This window comes from Pectinophora gossypiella, chromosome 10 (genome assembly GCF_024362695.1).
Source record: "Pectinophora gossypiella chromosome 10, ilPecGoss1.1, whole genome shotgun sequence".
Classification (NCBI taxonomy): domain Eukaryota; kingdom Metazoa; phylum Arthropoda; class Insecta; order Lepidoptera; family Gelechiidae; genus Pectinophora; species Pectinophora gossypiella.
The window spans coordinates 14367971-14386106 of NC_065413.1; the positions used below are offsets into that span (position 1 = coordinate 14367971).

Here is an 18136-nt window from a genome sequence, read left to right on the forward strand (position 1 = left end):
AGAAGACATAGTTCGGTCACTTTAAGAAGTTCTAAAGTGGCAGATGATCAGAAGCGAACGCACACTTAAACACGCGCCTCAGGAGCCGCACGCGCCGAAGTTATCGCACTTTATTTAAATCATTAAAACATTTTTCTTTATTAAAATTAGCAAAATTACCCTATACTATGCTGTTTACTGTACTAGTCAAAAAGTCCGCCCCTGTGTAATTTAAATCATTGTACCTAAATTATTTACATAGGCGCGTACGACTCCTGTGGCGCGTCTAGGTAGGTGCGTTCACCTCAGTCCGTCAATTATGCACGTTAAAAAAACGGGACAATCCCTTTCGTTTTGTTTTTTATTCGTTCCCAGTCATTGATATACTAACTACTAGGTATTCAATGTCCCCAGTACAAAAAATAGAAAAAATAAAATAAAAACATGATATTACATAGTACACCCGTTGGGACGCCTCTTTCAGTACTTGCGTGGGATTTGTCATGATTATGCCGTTTTAAATGTAGCAACGGCTTCGATCGAACACTGAATAATTTCCAACATGGAAATCTATTTTTTTGAAAAATGCGGCATTGAATCCCAAACGATACCCAATGTCGACAGATACCTAACTGACAGAAGATGATAGATTTCAAATAGATTTTTGGATAACGGTTACCTTCTGGCCATAGAGTAACACCTCTTGTTCTCGCTTACCTACTTTTTGGACTAGCTATCTACTTGACCTAGTACCATAGCGCATAGTGCATAGGGCTTCCGGCGGCGGATCTTGGATATGTTATGGACCAACATCTAGTATAAGATAATCTAATATAAGGTGCTAACATCTAGACTAGGTACAAGAAAAAGACGATAATTTTCAAAATAACTAATTTATTCTTTCGGGGCTACATTGTATTTTAAACAACATTAAAATATGAACCCTCGTACGAATAGGTATTTATTAGTACGTATAAATTCGAAATAAATTCTTATACAATAAAATTATTCACGTGATCAATCAATTAAAATAAAATTAAAAAATAACATGAGTACCAATTTTATAGGAGGCACTTTTAAATATTATAAGCCTGTAACAGTTTAACTTATTGTAACTAGTATTAGAGTATTAGTTGACACCATTGATTGCCGCCATTTCGTCTCGTTGTTCATAGGTGGAGCGCGGAGCAATCTTCTCTCGTTCTTCATTCCCCGCCAAGAATATCGCTAAATGCTCCTGCAAGATTAAAACAAGTTCTCAATAAGCAACAAAATCACAGTAAGTACAAAAATGTTTGAAAATAATGTGTGGTAGATAAGGGTAGATATGCATAGTTAAATAAACTGTCTGGTGATAGCACCTGGGGGGTTAAAAAGGCCACATCGAAGCTATTCATCTAAAAAAGCAATTTGCAATTTGACATTTGCGCACATAAAAGTAAGTGCGCAATGCAAACAAATGTCAAATAGCAATATTGCTTTTTTAAGTGAATTGCTTTTATATGGATTTTTAGCCCCTCTGATCTCTGGGACAAGGTTTTTTTGAGTGAAGTGTTCTGTTCAGAGTTTAATTCAGTTACTAAATACTAATCTAATAAAGAAAACAGTTCTTTACCAAATAGGTTTTGGAGATTTGCTGAAGGTGTTGGAGCATCGCTTGTATCTTAGCAGGCCAGGCGCGAACCTCTGTGATTGCCGTCTCAACTGGCACCGTCTGTGTAAAAGAGAAAGTTCAATTATTCTGTTCCTACTTGTTCCATAAATAGGTAATTTAGGTACGTAGTACTAATTTTTTTTTTCAAGTAGATTTAAATAACAATAACGAATAGTTGTTTGATAGAACTTGACACAAGCTGGGCAAGACTGACTGAGTCGGTGAGGGACGACGATAGAGAGGTGCAAAGCTAGGGAGCGGCGGAGAAGCTCCAGTGCCGCGGGGCGAGACTCCCGCTCCGGCCACACTACCTTGAGCAGAGCGTCGGCCGCCGTCGACAAGTGCTTCGTGACGATGGACAGGCCTTGGCGAACATTCCTAAAAACAAAAAAGAATACTCAAAATGGAAACACGTGAGCAGATAAGAGCGCTTTTTAATTACTTAACAAAAAAAGTACCAGCAAAGCAAGAAACCTTACTTCCTAGTGATTAGACTTTTTTGTAGGTAAATGCGCGGCCCTACACACCAGAAGAAGAATACAAAAAACTATAGAGTTATTAGAGAGACCAAAGACAAAAGAGTTACAGAGAGACTTAAGAGTTTTTAAGAGTTATTAAGATATCCCTAAAAGCTACAAATGGAAGTGCCAGACTGACGCGGCTTAAATAGTTTTTAATGGATAGACCAGTCAAGAATGGCAAATAAACCATCAACCATCTAAACGCATCTCAAAACTTCCTTTCTAGGAATGTCCTTTTCGCAAAATGACACGTAGGTAAACCAAGATAGTGTTTACCTGGGCAGATCAGTGTGAGTATAGTTGACAAGGTGCACGACTTTGCGAGCTGTTTCGCGAGTCAGCAGCACGACCAGTTCCTCCAGAGTCTGAGGCCGCGCCTGATTTTCTGGCTCCGGCTGGCTCAGCGACATGTATAGCTCCTTCGCCTTCTTCCATGCCAGAACAGGGTCTGTTGCCACCTGTGAGAATATGGAAAATAAATAAATACACATAAGCAGCAGCAGCAAGCAAAGATCATGGAATTACACGATTCTGGCGCATCGCTTTCGCTTCGTCCACTTTCTTTAAAATCTTTGCACACGCTCGCCTATTTTTAAACCATTCTAAGTTTAAGCAACGAGATTGTGGAAGAAGTATGACAACCTCCCTAATACATTTTGAGAGAACGGGAATCAGCTTTTTATAATAAATCGTATGATGCCGTTAAATTTCCATCATGTACACAGAGTGGTTCAACTTACAACAATAATTGTTACTACTTCCGCAAGATAATCAAATCCAAAAAGACGGTCTTCACTTACGAGTTCAGCAACGTATACGAGCACGTGGATCTGTTCCTTGATGGCCTTGGCTTCAGCCAACGCTTGTCTGGTGAGTCGGCGTTGTAGCTTCCTCTTCAGTCGGGCGCCATGCTGGACCGCCTGAACCGCCTTCGCGCGTCCGGAGTCATCCTTCGCCCCATCTACTGCGTCTGCATTCGTCACTATGATCACCACTATTATAAGACATTATAGGTAAAGTAAGATCTGTATGCAAGGAGAGGTCTTCCTTGATTACAGAATTTTAATGGACTTTTGCGAGGATTAAGTAAGTATATTGAGTTTGCGGATCTTGCAAAAATTTCAGTAGTGCAAGCTATTGCTGATGAAACTTCACATCAACAGAAATATTTTGGATCTCCAAATATTTGAAGAATGCTTCAGAAGGAATTGTACATTTATGAACCTACATCAAACTACGTGACTTCCGTAACATAACATTGGAGAACAATTTATAGTAGTATGTGTATCAACTTCGGTGAAAGGCCAAAAGTCAGATTAAGTGACTCATAAAGTTATAATCGGAACATTAGAGTTTTCTGGTACTTTCACGTTATCATTGCATGAATGGGCACAGAGTCCATAAGCAGACAACGATATCATTTCTAATTTGTCACCAGACGATGATAAGGACGACACCAGACATCGTAAATACAGCAATTGCTAATATAGGGTGCATAGCTTCCGTTCGGAGCATAGGTTACATCAGGATAAAGGAAATAATGCCCTCAATGCTTGGAATAAAGACGATGGTTGGTAAACTGCTAAAGCAATTTTGCTTTACGACCGTCCCTGATACTGCTAATTAGACGCAACACAGACGGAGGTTCAAGGGTCTAAGCTATCTGACCACCGCAATTGGGTGGAAATTACCACAATACAATTATCTATCTAATTAAATATTGGTCAAAGGACTAATTAAGGCTGATAAAGGGCTTGCTGATTATGTTTGTCAACTATTTTATGACTTCTACCTACATTTTTATTGTGTTGTTAATAATAAAGTATCTAAGTAACTTACATACTTACATAATAGTATCACGCCTGTAACCCTGAAGGGGTAGGTAGGGGTTGTTAATAATCTAGCAATAAAGTGGTATTCTGATTCTACTATTTCGTGAAGCGCCTTGAATATTCTAATTTACTTAATATTGTGTTTTGGAAGTCGACCTAGTAACTTAGGAACCTTGTTATCTGACTATAACATACAATAATATTTACTGGTCTGGAGTAGGGTTCATACAATGTAATAAGTAATTTAAAAATGTGCAGGGGTTTGCAGGGGGGGGGGGGGATATCTCCTTTCCGTTAGGAGGGGAGAATTTCTTCAGAAGCTGTGACATGACATGTGGAATAGTCGCAATGTAGTAAGGTCGCAAGCACTTTTTTCTACACCATTTAGAATCATGTTGGTTCCATTTGCCGCTAAGTTAAGATATGCTACTTCTTCCTCTATCGTGGGTTGTGCGGTGAATTCCCAACCTCATCAACCCTCGCGTCAGGGTCATTTCAGCCGCCAAAGGCCCCTGGCATGGCTCATGTAACGACTACTTACTTACACGAGTAAGTAGTAACCGGGATCAACGGTTTAACGTGCCTTCCGAAACATGGATCATTTTACTTTTTGGACAATCAGGTGATCCAGCCTGTAATGTCCTAACCAAACATATGTCCCCACCGGGATTCGAACCCAGGACCTCCGGATCGTGAGCCCAACGCTCAACCACTGTACCACGGAGGGCGTTATGAGATGCTCTAAATTGTAGAAGACTTCGTTAAAGCCTTAAAAAAAGAAAAATAAAGCCTCGTAAAACATACCATCAGCGGCATCCTGGTTATCAGGGGGCAGGTACTTGTCGACGTATTTGTCGGCGGTGGTGAGCGCGCGGTCGAGTGCACTGGCGGTGACTGCGGTGATCCTCGAATCCAACACAGCAGCTCCCAGCTGCTTCACAGAGTCCGTACGGCGGAGCACGTAGTGACGAGTCTCGGAGTACAGCTGATTTATAGAAGGTTAGATTCTCTTTAAGTGCGAAGCCAGCCGCAGGTAGCAAGGCTTATATGACACTTTTTGGATTCCGATCACTATTTTGTTTGGCCATGTGTCAGGTTTGTTCATCGGGATCCTGGAGGAATCTGGTAAAAAAATCCTGACTTGTGTTGTTCTTAAACTCCTGTCCATACCACGGAGTTGATATTTTGTTTGTACCTATTAATGGATGTGGACACGTATAAATTCCCTAATAACAATACGGTGCTTTGATAATTGTAAAAAAATGACAGAAAATCTAAACTTACTTCTAAACCATCCTGAAGCGATAAAAACGTAAGAATCTCGATTGTAAAAAAAAAAAAAAAAACATTATTATGCAGAAAGCATTTTGGCTGGCCCTCAGTAGATTTTGCCAAATAGACGTCTTAATATTTGCAGTTAACTAAAATATTAGAAATCCACCTCGAAAGATCTCAAAGCAAAACCAGCAGCACTTACAGCTTGCGGTGGCAGATATATGGAAGGTACTCGCTCGCCAACTGCATCAAGGGACTTGCAGAGGAAGCGGTCGAGCTGGTGTATCGGCGACTCGAGCAACTGCACCGCCGGCAGGGCCAGCTGCACGCCCGTTGACAACGACTTCTCTCCCAGCGACAGGTACCAGCGGATCAGCATGTTGGATTCCTGGATTAAAAACCCATAATATAAGTTAAACTAACTTCAAAATTTTGATTCTAACATTGTCTTCAGCAAAATTACTTTTTTTTTGACAGATTTTGAAGTAGGTTTATTTTCTTTAATTCTTCTTCTTCTTCTATTCCTTTTATCCCCTGTTGGGATGTAGGGCTCGAATAACAGATTTCCACTCCTCGCGATCATTTGCAGCCTCAGTAGCTTGCTCCCATGATATAATACTAAGTACCTAGTTATTAAATAACTTTTTAAAAGATGTGATGCTGTTGCAGTTTCTTGTCATTTCTTCTCCTCATCCATAACACCTTGCGAAATAACGTAAATTCAAAAATGTTACATTGACCTTCAACAAGTTTATCCATGATAATTACGTTGAATAAATGATTCTGATTTCCTAACCCCACTAATCGCTACTATTTTCTTTTATTGTTCTACTGTTTCTTTAATTACTTACTTACTTACTTACTTTTTATTAATGTATCTAAACTATCAACACGGTAAGACTAGGTGAGTACTTGCATCGAAGCACAATTTAAACTATGAAGCTTTGGGCAAGTAAATGCCTCAAAATTAATCATCAGCGTCGTCAATAAAACTATAACTCACCTTAATTCTGTGGTACACCTTTTCGGTAACTTCGATGCCGGATTCCACGATGGGAATCGCTGCTACTCGCGATACCACCTCCAAACGGGGCAGAGTACGTTGTTTTGAGTTAGTCACTGCAACAAAATATGTAGTTATAATTTAAAATTAAAACACACGAGTGCAGGCGAACTAACGGATAGCCTTTCATATGCACATCACGTGATAAGTTATCTTTAATATAGAAAAGTACTTATATAAAATAGGTCCATAAATAAAGGTCAGCCCTGAATGAAAACATTCAATCTGCATTGATAACAATAAAAGTAACTTAAGTAAGTACATTAATAATCACAATTTATTACAACTGTTATTTATTATATTATAATACTAGCTTTTCATACTGTTACTATCTACATCACGATACTGTCACCTTTAAACACCCAAAATATGTCCGATAGTGAGATTATATTTTACGAAAAAAGCGCGGGAAACTTCCGAAATTGGCGGTCGTGTTTTTTAGTGAAAATTTAATTTAATTGATTTCGTGTGGGTTCAGTGGAGTATTTCTGTATTATTTTATCTGTTAATTCATATTTATATATATTCTTCTAAAATACTTGCTGCTGTGTAGTGGTAAGTGAGTTTTTCTTTTTACTATGGGGGTTGATCCCCCCGACGACCCCGGTGGCGACCGGGATCGTCATCGTGTCCCTCATGTAGGGATGGAAGTTATTGTTGACGATACTTCGTCAATGGATACGGAGGACGGGTGCTCCTCTCAAGTCAGAAAACGTGTAAGACCCTTGAGAAAGATTTGCAAACATTGCAACAAAAAGCGCAAAAGTAAAAATGGTAAAAACGTTTCGGGTGTAGACAAGTGCAATTGCAATTCTGACGAAGACAATTCTCTTTTATCAACAATACCTGATCCTCCACCTCCACCACCAACAGTCACAGTAACTAATCAGCAAACCCAGCAGCAACAGCAAGTTGGTAGGAAATATGTTTCTTCCGACCTAGCACCCTATGTGGTGCACATTCAAAAGGAGCAGTCTACTCCTGACGATCCTGTTTCACTGCATCCCATTCAGTTTGGTAGCGTTCTAAAGAAAAATATGATTAAAAACATAGTGAACGGTAGCTTGAAACGGATCGGCAGAAATAGACTATCCATGGCCTTTTCCACATATTCTGATGCTAACGCTTTTATTGAAAATCCTTGCCTTGCCAGCCATAGTTTGAGAGCTTTCATTCCAACCTTTATTATCACACGGATGGGTGTTGTCAGGGGTGTCCCTGCTGACTGGCCTGAGGATGAGATTTTGGATAATGTGAGTGTCCCCATTGGTTGTGGGAAAGTTCTTAAAGCTAGGAGAATTAAAAGTAAAAAAATTATAAATGGGTCTCCAGAATTTACTAACACTGAAACAGTTGTTTTAACTTTCGATGGACAAGTACTACCAAAACGTGTGTTTATGTGCTATACTCCATTGACTGTCGACTTGTACATTTATCCAACCATTCAATGTTACAGCTGCTGCCGTTTTGGTCATACAAAGGCTCAATGCCGCTCCAAGCCTCGCTGTTATAAATGTGGGCAAGGTCACACTGCCGAATCTTGTTCAGTAGAACAAGAGGATGGATCATGCTGTCTTTGTTCTGGTTATCATTTTGCCACTAGTAAGGCTTGTCCTGAATTTTCCCGACAAAAAAATATCAAAGTGTCAATGGCTCAAAACTGCATCTCATATTTAGAGGCTTCCAAATTACACCCCGTTGTCTCCAAATCTTTTGCTGACGTTCTTAGAACTTCGCAACATAAACAATCTCAAGATGAGGCTGCTAACCCAGCAGCTCGATTGTCCCCATCTTCCAGCTCATATAAAAAGACAGTTTTCCTTAAGCCTCGTGCTCCTCCTACGCCTTCGGCTGGGTATGACCGGGCTGCACATGCATCTCTAATAAAAGATTATGATATACCTCTATCTTCACCAAATGGTTCTGCTCTGAAAAATGATAACTCAGAAAATGATAAATCAAACCAACCCATAGCGAAATTAATTTTGTCTCTTATTGAGCTTTTGTTTAAATCCAGTTTAATTCCCACCAATTCTATACCGTCCCACGTTGCCCAACTAATTGAAAACACTGTGTCTATCAATCCCAATAATGGATCAGGTACTCCTACAGTGGAATTGTAGAAGTGCTGCTGATAAAAAACCTGAAATAATATTTTTAATTAATAAATATAATCCTTCAATAGTCTGTCTCTCAGAGACATGGCTTTTGCCTGAATATTCTTTTAGAATATCAGGTTTTAATATTCTTAGGAAGGACAGAGCTAGTGATGCGCATGGTGGTGTTGCCATCCTTATCAATAGTTCTGTTCCTTACAAACAAATATCTCTTCCTCCTGTAAATAATGGTGTTGAAGCCATTGCTATCTCTGTAAATAATGTGTGTATAGTTTCTGTATATATTGCTCATCCTACTTTAGCTTTGTATAGTGATCTCACTAATATATTAAAATGTATACCAAGCCCTTTTTTAGTACTAGGTGATTTTAATGGCCAGCACCCGGCATGGGGAGGTTCATCTAGACATATTTTTTATGGAGAAGAAATGTTGCGAATTTTAAATTCTCTCAATCTCTGTATTTTAAATGATGGTACTCCTACTCGGCGTACTGGCCCTGACGAGGGCCCTAGTGCTCCAGATCTCTCTATATGCACGCCTAATCTTGCTTCTATTCTTTCGTGGTCAGTTCACCCTTCTACTTGTGGAAGTGACCATCATCCCATAACTATTAAGTTTCCTTCGTTACATCCAATGATAGCTCCGAAACCTACTCCCCGTATGAAATATAGATTACCTAGTGATTGGTCTGCATTTAGTCAGCAAGTTGACAGTAAAGTTTCAAACCTCCCTTCTGTCTGTATGGGTAATGAGATGGCTTGCTCTGAGGCTCTTGTCAAAGTCATGATTGAGGTTGCAGATGCTTTATTCCCAATTAAAGTGGGCGGCTCCAGAAAAATCCCCTGTCCACCTTGGTGGGACAACGAGTGCACAGAGGCTATAAAAAGAAGGAGGGAAGCAGAAAGGGTTTATTCCTGTTTAATGACATCTGTGAACTATGAGCTTTACTGTCAAGTGGCACGGGACACTCGTAAATTTTTGAAAAAGAAGAAGTTTGAGGGATGGAGAAGATTCTGTAATAATATTTGTCCAGATGTTAATGTTTCTGTTGTTTGGCAAAGCGTTAGGAGATTCAGGATGGGTGTTAATCCATCATCTAGAGGCTCTTTATCTTCAGAGCTAGCTGAACAATTCCTAGATAATCTAGCTCCTTCTTCAGTTCCTGAGTTACAAATTCAGTGCTTGCCAACTTCAATTTCTAATAATTTATCAGGATTAAATTCACCTTTTTCCATGTCTGAAATTAAAGGCATTTTAACAAGTTTAATTGACACGTCACCCGGTCAAGACGGTATACCCTATTCCTTTTTCTGTAACAGCAGTGATAAAACTTTAAATTACTTCTTAAATATTATAAATTCTATTATGTTGTCTGGCAACATTCCTCTCTCATGGAGGTCCCAGTTAGTAATACCTATCTTAAAACCAAAGAAACCTCCTTCTGACGCTTCTTCTTACCGACCTGTTGTTTTATCTTCTGTACTGGCCAAATTGGCAGAACATTTAGTCAAAAATAGGCTAGAATGGTATTTAGAAAGCAATAGATTGCTCTCTGAAAGTCAGTTCGGCTTCAGAAAGGGCAGAAGTACTTCTGATAGTTTGAGTCTGTTTATGACTGACATTAGACTGGCATTTTCAAAAAATGAATCCATCCTCTCTGCTTTTTTAGACATTAAAGGTGCCTATGATAATGTTGTTATTTCTATTCTTCATAAGAAATTAAAATCATTAAATGTTCCGGAAATGCTCACTTCATTTATTATTAGAATGCTGTCAGAGAGATCTATAAGTGTTACACTAGATGGGTCCCAGATATCTAGAGTTGTTTGGCAGGGATTACCTCAAGGCTCAGTGCTGAGCCCTTTACTATATAATGTATATACTTATGATTTAGAGGATTCCTTAAGTAACTCAGTTAATATTTTACAGTATGCAGATGATCTTTTATTGTATTGTTCAGGTAAATCTGTTTCTAATTTATGTAACACACTTACAACATCTCTTGGTATATTGAAGGGTTGGATGAATGATAATGGCTTAGAATTATCCGTTTCCAAAAGCAATGTAGTGCTTTTTTCTCGTATGAGATCTCCCCCTGAAATTAATGTTTTTTATGATAATATCCCCTTGCCTGTAAGTTTACAATGTAAATTTTTAGGAGTTATACTGGATTCCAAACTTACTGGTATCCCACATTGCAATTATATTGAGGCTAAATGTGAACGGAATCTTAATATTATTAAATGCCTCAGAGGTGTATGGTGGGGCGCTCATCCTACTTCTCTGAGAATCATTTATAATGCACTAATCAGGAGTGTGATTGATTATGGATCTTTTTTGCTGGAACCATGTAGTGCTGCTGCTTTAAATAAACTAGATAAAATACAATCGGTAGCTTTAAGGATTGTTCTGGGCGCAATGAAGACTAGCCCTATTAATGCAATGCAAGTAGAGTGTGTTGAACCCCCTTTACAACTGAGGCGGCAGTTTCTTTCAGATAGTTATTTATACCGTTGTTTACAACTAGGTGACCACCCACTTTTAACCAAGCTAAAAATCCTCTCTGAAGAAGTCAACTCCTCAAGTTACTGGACTCATAAATGCACTCCTTGTTTAATTAATAGTTATCAAAAATTACTGTCAATTGATACGCCAATTCATAACTCAATATGTTTCCCTCTTTACACCTCAAACTATGAAGCCCTTGTTTATAAACCTGATGTTCGTTTAAACTTGGGTATAACTAAACAAACTTTTGAGGCATCCAATGTTTTCAATTTCGTTCTAGACACGGAATTTGACAATAGCACTGACAGTTGGCATCATGTTTTTAGTGATGCGTCCAAACGATCCACAGATAATAAAGTAGGTGTTGGCATATATCACTCACAATACGATATAGTTCAAAAGATTAAATTACCTCCTGAGAGTTCTGTTTTTACTGGTGAAGTTTTTGGTCTGTATAAAGCGGTTGAGTATGTACTTTTAGCTAAACTTAGGAAAACTATAATCTTTTCAGACTCAATGAGCGCTCTACAATCTCTATCTAAATTTTTATTTAAAACAAAACTTATTAGTCCATTGATAATAGAAACCAGAAACATGATTGTTCAGTGTGCTGCAAAGGGATTTTCGATTATTTTTGCCTGGATTCCGGGACATAGGGGTATCCGTGGAAACGAACAGGCTGATAGGCTTGCTAATGACGCCATTGATTGTGGAGATATGGCTTACTATAAAATCTACCCTCATGACCTTCTTGCTCTACCCAGAGTGTATCTACGTGATTCGTGGAGGGAAGTGTGGTCTGTCAGTTCTCAAACAAAAGGAAAATATTTCGCATCTATCCAACGTGAAATTCCTGCAAAACCCTGGTTCTCGCGGTTGCTGTTGGGCAAGACGGCATCGTGCATCCTGACTCGTATGAGATTAGGTCACGTTTGTACGTCTGCTCATCTAGCTAAATTTCATATAGTGGACAGTGCTTTATGTGAGTGTGGTGAGGTGGAGGATGTGGATCACATCTTCCTGAATTGTCCTAAATATGATAATGTTCAACTTTTTCAGGGACTTACACATTTACACATTCCTTTTCCTACTTCTATCCAGATCCTTTTATCTTCAAATAATCCTTCAGTCTATCGTTTATTAAGTATGTTTATTAATATCTACTAATGATATTAAAATTTAACTTCCTCTTTTTATTATTATTTTATTATTATTCCTCTCCTGATCCTCACCTTTTCCAAATTCCGTTCCTATCCGGTATATTTTATTATTGAAAAGTTTCCTCGTTTTTAACGACTGCACAGTAACAACATGAAAAGATAATTATTATTGAAGACTAACTCACGATTTATCACTCAAGATTTGTCATTGGCGCATCGCTAGCCGCGGAAGCCAGAAGAAAAAAAAAAAAAAAAAAAAATTATATTTTACATACTTAATTACTTATGTAATATAATATATACCTTTTGGAGGTGGTCCCATACTCTTATTAACAGCTTCCAAATAGGCTTCTGCTCTTTTCGCAATAGTGCCTTTGGTCTTTTTATTTACGCCAAGACTGCAGGTGCCATTGAAAGTTTTCTTGTACACGTCTCCATTTCCCGCCATTTTGGTCACTGTTATTTGCGCGCGGTATTCAAATGTCATTCGAAATTTTAAAAAAAATATTCCAGAATTAAAACTAAGTATTACTTTATTTTTTAACACTTAAAACAATGTTCACAGTAAATTTTCATGTTTGCGACTGATTGCCGTGAGCCGTGTATTCGATAGTTATTGTGCAAAGGTTATCTCAATTTAAACAAAAATATTGGGATTTATTTGCTTGTAATGAGACAAGATCAATCCGCCATTTGTTTATAGTAATTAGGTCATCATCCATAAATGGAAATGACACAATTATTATTCACGTTATAACGATTTTATAAGACAGACGGAAACATAAAAGTTCAACGGTCGATTCAATTATTCAAAACATGATTAATTTATAAATTATAAACACTGACTTATCATACTACCTGCTGCCTGTGACTTCGTCTGTTGCGTTCGTGGTAGTGAACCTCTTTCGCACACCTTTAATCTTGGTAGATTACATTTCATTATATTACTTAGTAGGCATAAGGCAGTCCTTATGCTTTCACGCCACAAAACTAGTCAACCGATTTTGATGTTATTTGCTACACAGATAGATTACGCCAATTTGATATTTTTTCAATTATTTAGGGGTAGACTAAACGTGCCGCGTAGGATAAAAAAATCCACGCGGACGAAGCGCGGACGGAAAGCTAGGCTACCTACTATAATATAGGCGCTAAGTATACTTTTGTTTTAAGTAGGTACATACCTAAATATTCTGATGTTGATAAAGCTATTCAAAGTCGTCTATTTATAAAATAAATAGTAGGTATGTCTCCCTATATTCTATCTTGTTTTCCGGCTACTAGATGTAAAATTATCTTCACCATCCCGCAGTCCACCGCAATCCACTCAACGAAACTGCTTATAGTCTAGAGGACTGATTTTAGTTTAAACCAAGAAAAAAAAAACAAAAACCAACCCGCAGTGGAGCAACGTGGTGGAGTATGCTCCATACCCCTTCCGGTTGATTGAGGGGAGGCCTGTGTCTAGCAGTGGGACGTATATAGGCTGTTTATGATGTCTTCCTCTAATGCCCAGATTTGAAAGGACTTCTAATGTTTTGAGGCTACCCTCGTTCACGCAGATCTGCAACCGTTGTCCTACGACTGATTCGCCATTGGACTATTCGTCGACAGGACGATACATTTAATTCCGTTTCCCCAGCAGAGTCTTTAGCCTACGGACATTTTGTCGTCAGAAAATTTCATTGTGTATGTAGAAAGGCGTGGCGTATAAAGTCATGTATTTAGATGAAAGTTTCTGACGACAAAATGCCCGTAAGTTAAAGACTCTGCTGGGGAAACAGAATTAAATGTATCGTCCTGTCGACGAATAGTTCAATGGCGAATGGGTCGTTGGAGAACGGTTGCAAAGACGGAGGACAGGAGTCATAATACAGCTTTGAAATATACTACTCTGGGCGCCATCCCACTCGCCTCAGGCAGAGTACTGCGGGACAGAAGGAAAGAGGGAAACCACTGCCCTATTTTTCCCTAAAAAGTACCATGGAGAATGCTACACCGCCAAGAGCGTGGGTCTGAAATTAGTGATGATGTTGCCTCTGCCATTACTTACATCATTATATTTTTGCCTGATTATGTACGGTCATGAGCAATATAATGTACCCACTTTAGGACTCTGTCGCACTAACATATTTGAGATTTAGTGGGACTTACAGTTCAATTTGTCAAAAAAGTTAATGTGACATGGTACCAAAGTGTATATTAATGCTCGTGACCGTACCCGAGCAATGAGGTAATAGGTACCTAATTATCACGTTATAGTGCATCAATGGCCCCGATTCCTGCAGACACCGCCTAATTTTATTTAAAGTTATATCCGTCATTTTCATATCCGTCGAAAAGGAAAGGGACGGATGATGCACAGCTCTTAATTTTAGGAAGAATGAGTGAATGAATGAATAACCCGGGCGAATCAAAAGGTACGTCGCTGGTATGCAATCCGTTTGACGTGCTGTCTACTTAACTGTGTCGGGTTATTGACGGATGTAAAATTTTTAGACGGTTGGTTTAGATTTGTGCTTAAAATTGACGTGTGTTCCATAAATTTTATGCTTGTCGATTACCCGTCCCTTTCCTTTTCGGCGGATAAGAAAATGACAGATATAACTTAAAATAAAATTAGATGGTATTTACAGGAATTAGCACCAATATCTTTTGATGAACGTAGCCTGGAAAGTCCCTTATTCCCAATCATGTTTTCAATAAGCGGAAGCATCAAACGATTACAAAACTTTAAGATTTTGACCCGGAACAGTTTTATCGTTCGTAATGTTATCAAAAGTTAAACAATATCAACACTGTACTCCCGTCGTCGTAAGTCGAACTTGAACTCGAATTGTGGAATTATTGTACTAATAGGCGCTGCTGAGTAAAGGGAAGACCTTTGGACCATCAAGGCCGGAAAACATTAAAATATCAGGTACTTAGACAATCGGAAAACATATATCAAGTATAAAAGTGGGTATTTTTAAACAAATTTACTAGTCCATTGAGGGTATTTTCGACAGGCATACGTATCCCTAGGTATCTCCTTCTTCTATCGTATGGGTTGTGAGGTGGAGTACCAACCTCATCAACCCTGGTGTCAGGGTTATTATTCAGCCGCCAAAGGCCCCTGACATGGCTCATGTAACGACTACTTACTTACATCAGTAAGTAGTAACCGGGACCAACGGCTTAACGTGCCTTCCGAAGCACGGATCATCTTACTTTCGGGCAATCAAGTCATCAGCCTGTAGTGTCCTAACCAAACTTAATCACAAAATATTTTTTGTGATATGTCCCCACCGGTAATCGAACTCAGGACCTCCGGATCGTGAGCCCAACGCTCAGCCACTGGACCACCGAGGTCGTTTATCTCATCATATTAGGTATCTCCTAATATACAGATTTATAAACCCTGTTGCGATGAGCTTTTTACTGACGTGGTATATTACACTACAATAAGTCACGTCAAAAAAAAAATAAAAAAATGGCCGGACAAATGAGGAGCGAAGGCCCGGTCAGTTTTTGAGCCCCTAAGCTCTTAACACGTTACAGACAGGCATAACCTTGACCTTTCGGCCTTTTAATCGCAACTATGCCAAAGTTTCAGCCGTTTAGCTTAGTGGTAAGTACTAAAAGTTCAGTTTAAAAAAAAATATAGTAGGAATCAATTTAGTAGGAATGATGTTAGTGATTGCACAAAAAATATGCATTTGTACTTACTTACAGAATTTCTAAAGAGGGTAGTTGGCATTAGTGCCAACAAAAGGGAAATTTATAAAATAGAAAAATGCTTGGCATAATAATATCTTTTTCAATCGCCAAATATTTTCAAGAGTTTATCGTGCATAGTCATTGTTTATAATCAGCATTTTGAAATAAAAAAAAGTATGATTAAAATGTATCTTCTCAAAGATATGTGGTAGGTAGGTACCTATTTTAGGTTCGGTTTATTTTCTACCCTTATTTAGTTCTGAAACTCAAGTACTTATAGGAAAAGTTTATTCAAAAACGTCGATAGGGAGATCATAATCTATTAAAAAGGTAAGCAATGAAAGGAATGGATCCCTTATATATTAAATAGACAAATACACAGATGATAGATTCTATTTTAGAAACCTTTTTGTCGTCCTACCTTCATATCCTTATTTTTAACCACGTTCCACCATTTCATTTCCAAAAATACTTTACGAGCATAAAAATATTTAAAAAATACTATATTTATAAGTGTACACTGCTACATCTAAACTGATTTGAACATGTTATTAAAAAAAAACCGTTTATTTCGAAATTCAAAATTGCAATTCAATTGATTTTCAGATCCGTTAATATTCCAGAGAGTTCTTAAGTGCAATAAATGATGAATGAAAGTTATAAATACTTATAATTAAATAATAAAAACACTTACTTGTTTGGGTGGCGTGGGGTCGATAAGGGCGCGGTGATATGGCAGCACGACAGTGTCGACTGAGATGGGTGGCGCTCGCGCACGGTCACTGACGACTGAGGGTTCGCTTACGAGCTTTTAGGACATTTTTGTAAATACGTGACTCAAGTTGACTGAGTAGTTATCTGAGAGCACGCAGTATATAAGGCGATTCTCACAGTGCCCCGCATGATGCAGCGTAGCGCGTGGATGCGTGTTCTTCCGTTGCTTGTAAGTATTTCCGTTTGTATAGAAAACACGCACAGTCTAACACACAGAAAATGCATCCGCGGAGAGAGATACTTACAAGCAACGGAAGAACCCGCATCCACGCGCTACGCTGCATCGTGCGGGGCAGTGTGAGTATCGCCTAAGAACACTGGTATGACCGCCAATTTGTAATGTACCATTTTCAATGGCTTGTCTTCATCATCATCATCATCAGCCGTACGACGCCCACTGCTGGGCATAGGCCTCCCCCAAAGATCTCCACGACGATCGGTCCTGGCTTGTCTTATGGTGGCCATACACCATCCTTCCTATCGTCCAATCGGCATGACGCGATCGATTGGATCAAATCGAATTGACCGTATGTGGGCGTGGATTGGCATGTCCAATCTATTTGACGGCACAATCCACGCCCACATACGGTCAATTCGATTTGATCCAATCGATCGCGTCATGCCGATTGGACGATAGGAAGGATGGTGTATGGCCACCATTACTAAGTACTTATATAAGTGAAAATCCAGCTTTGTTCGTACTCCGATAACTACTAGATCTGACAAATCTTACACAACTATCTAGCTTGTTTTATTTACATTACTTATTGTATTTAATAAATTCGTCGTGTCTTTTAAGTGACCAATCATCTTGCCTCTTCTGTCCTCAATAACTCGCAATATTTTGCACTTTTCCCTCACTCTTAGTAGGACTTAACTTTTCTATCATTGATGTATATGGCCTGTTTATATTTAAAGCGATATTAAATTAAAAAAAAAAATGCGTGCGTTAAGTACCTATTCACCCCCTACTCTATTCTGAGACTATGAAACGATCGGTGAATACGGAGGAAGTAAAATAAATGTTTCTGCTTAACCCATAATTTTATATTGCAGTAGTTTTAGGCGGATGAGACGTTCGTTATGCAAAAATTGACGATTCAAAGTGTAACTATGTTACCTACTTATTGAATAAAGATATTTTTGAATTTGAATTTACCCCGGTTCGGAAATACGCGTGCATTTATGTATGTATGTATGTAAGTACCCACTTTAATATTGATGTTCATAAGTCCAGTTACCTACGGTGTGAGCGCCCCGGTGACCCATCGTAGTTTCTCGTTTGCGTTCGGCAAAGAGAAAGAACTGAACTATAAGTTAATGTTCAGATAACGTGGGTATATTGAAAACAATGTCCAACCACTTGTTTATGTGCTATAGTAATTAATCGTTTCATCCGCCAATGAGAAGACAAGTGTTCTTCTGTTTCCCGGAGCCCGTCACGTGGGTTGCGCAGGATTAAGTCTTATAAACTTAAGCCGTAACCTTCATAATCTTCACAAATTCAATAACGGCCTCCGTGGTCCAGTGGTTGAGCATTGTGCTCACGACCC

The 18136-nt window shown here is 38.8% G+C and overlaps 1 protein-coding gene across 3 annotated transcripts; it reads right to left on the reverse strand.

The window, feature by feature from the left end:
• Positions 1 to 856: 856 nt before the first annotated feature.
• LOC126370077 (lipid storage droplets surface-binding protein 1) lies at positions 857 to 16661 on the reverse strand. 3 transcript variants are annotated; one of them, XM_050014788.1, is made up of 11 exons: positions 16231 to 16284; positions 10437 to 10537; positions 7505 to 7554; positions 6265 to 6380; positions 5464 to 5649; positions 4791 to 4971; positions 2955 to 3148; positions 2431 to 2612; positions 1945 to 2011; positions 1595 to 1693; positions 857 to 1216 (listed from the first exon to the last, which is right to left on the reverse strand). In XM_050014788.1, the coding sequence occupies exons 1-11, from the start codon at positions 16267 to 16269 to the stop codon at positions 1109 to 1111; spliced, it is 1323 nt and encodes a 440-aa protein (XP_049870745.1). In that variant the 5' UTR covers positions 16270 to 16284; the 3' UTR covers positions 857 to 1108. The 3 variants fall into 3 exon arrangements, with proteins under 3 accessions (XP_049870745.1, XP_049870747.1, XP_049870746.1); XM_050014790.1 differs by lacking the exons at positions 7505 to 7554; positions 10437 to 10537; positions 16231 to 16284 and adding an exon at positions 16504 to 16661; XM_050014789.1 differs by lacking the exons at positions 7505 to 7554; positions 10437 to 10537; positions 16231 to 16284 and adding an exon at positions 12414 to 12651.
• Between the last annotated feature and the right edge of the window lie 1475 nt (positions 16662 to 18136).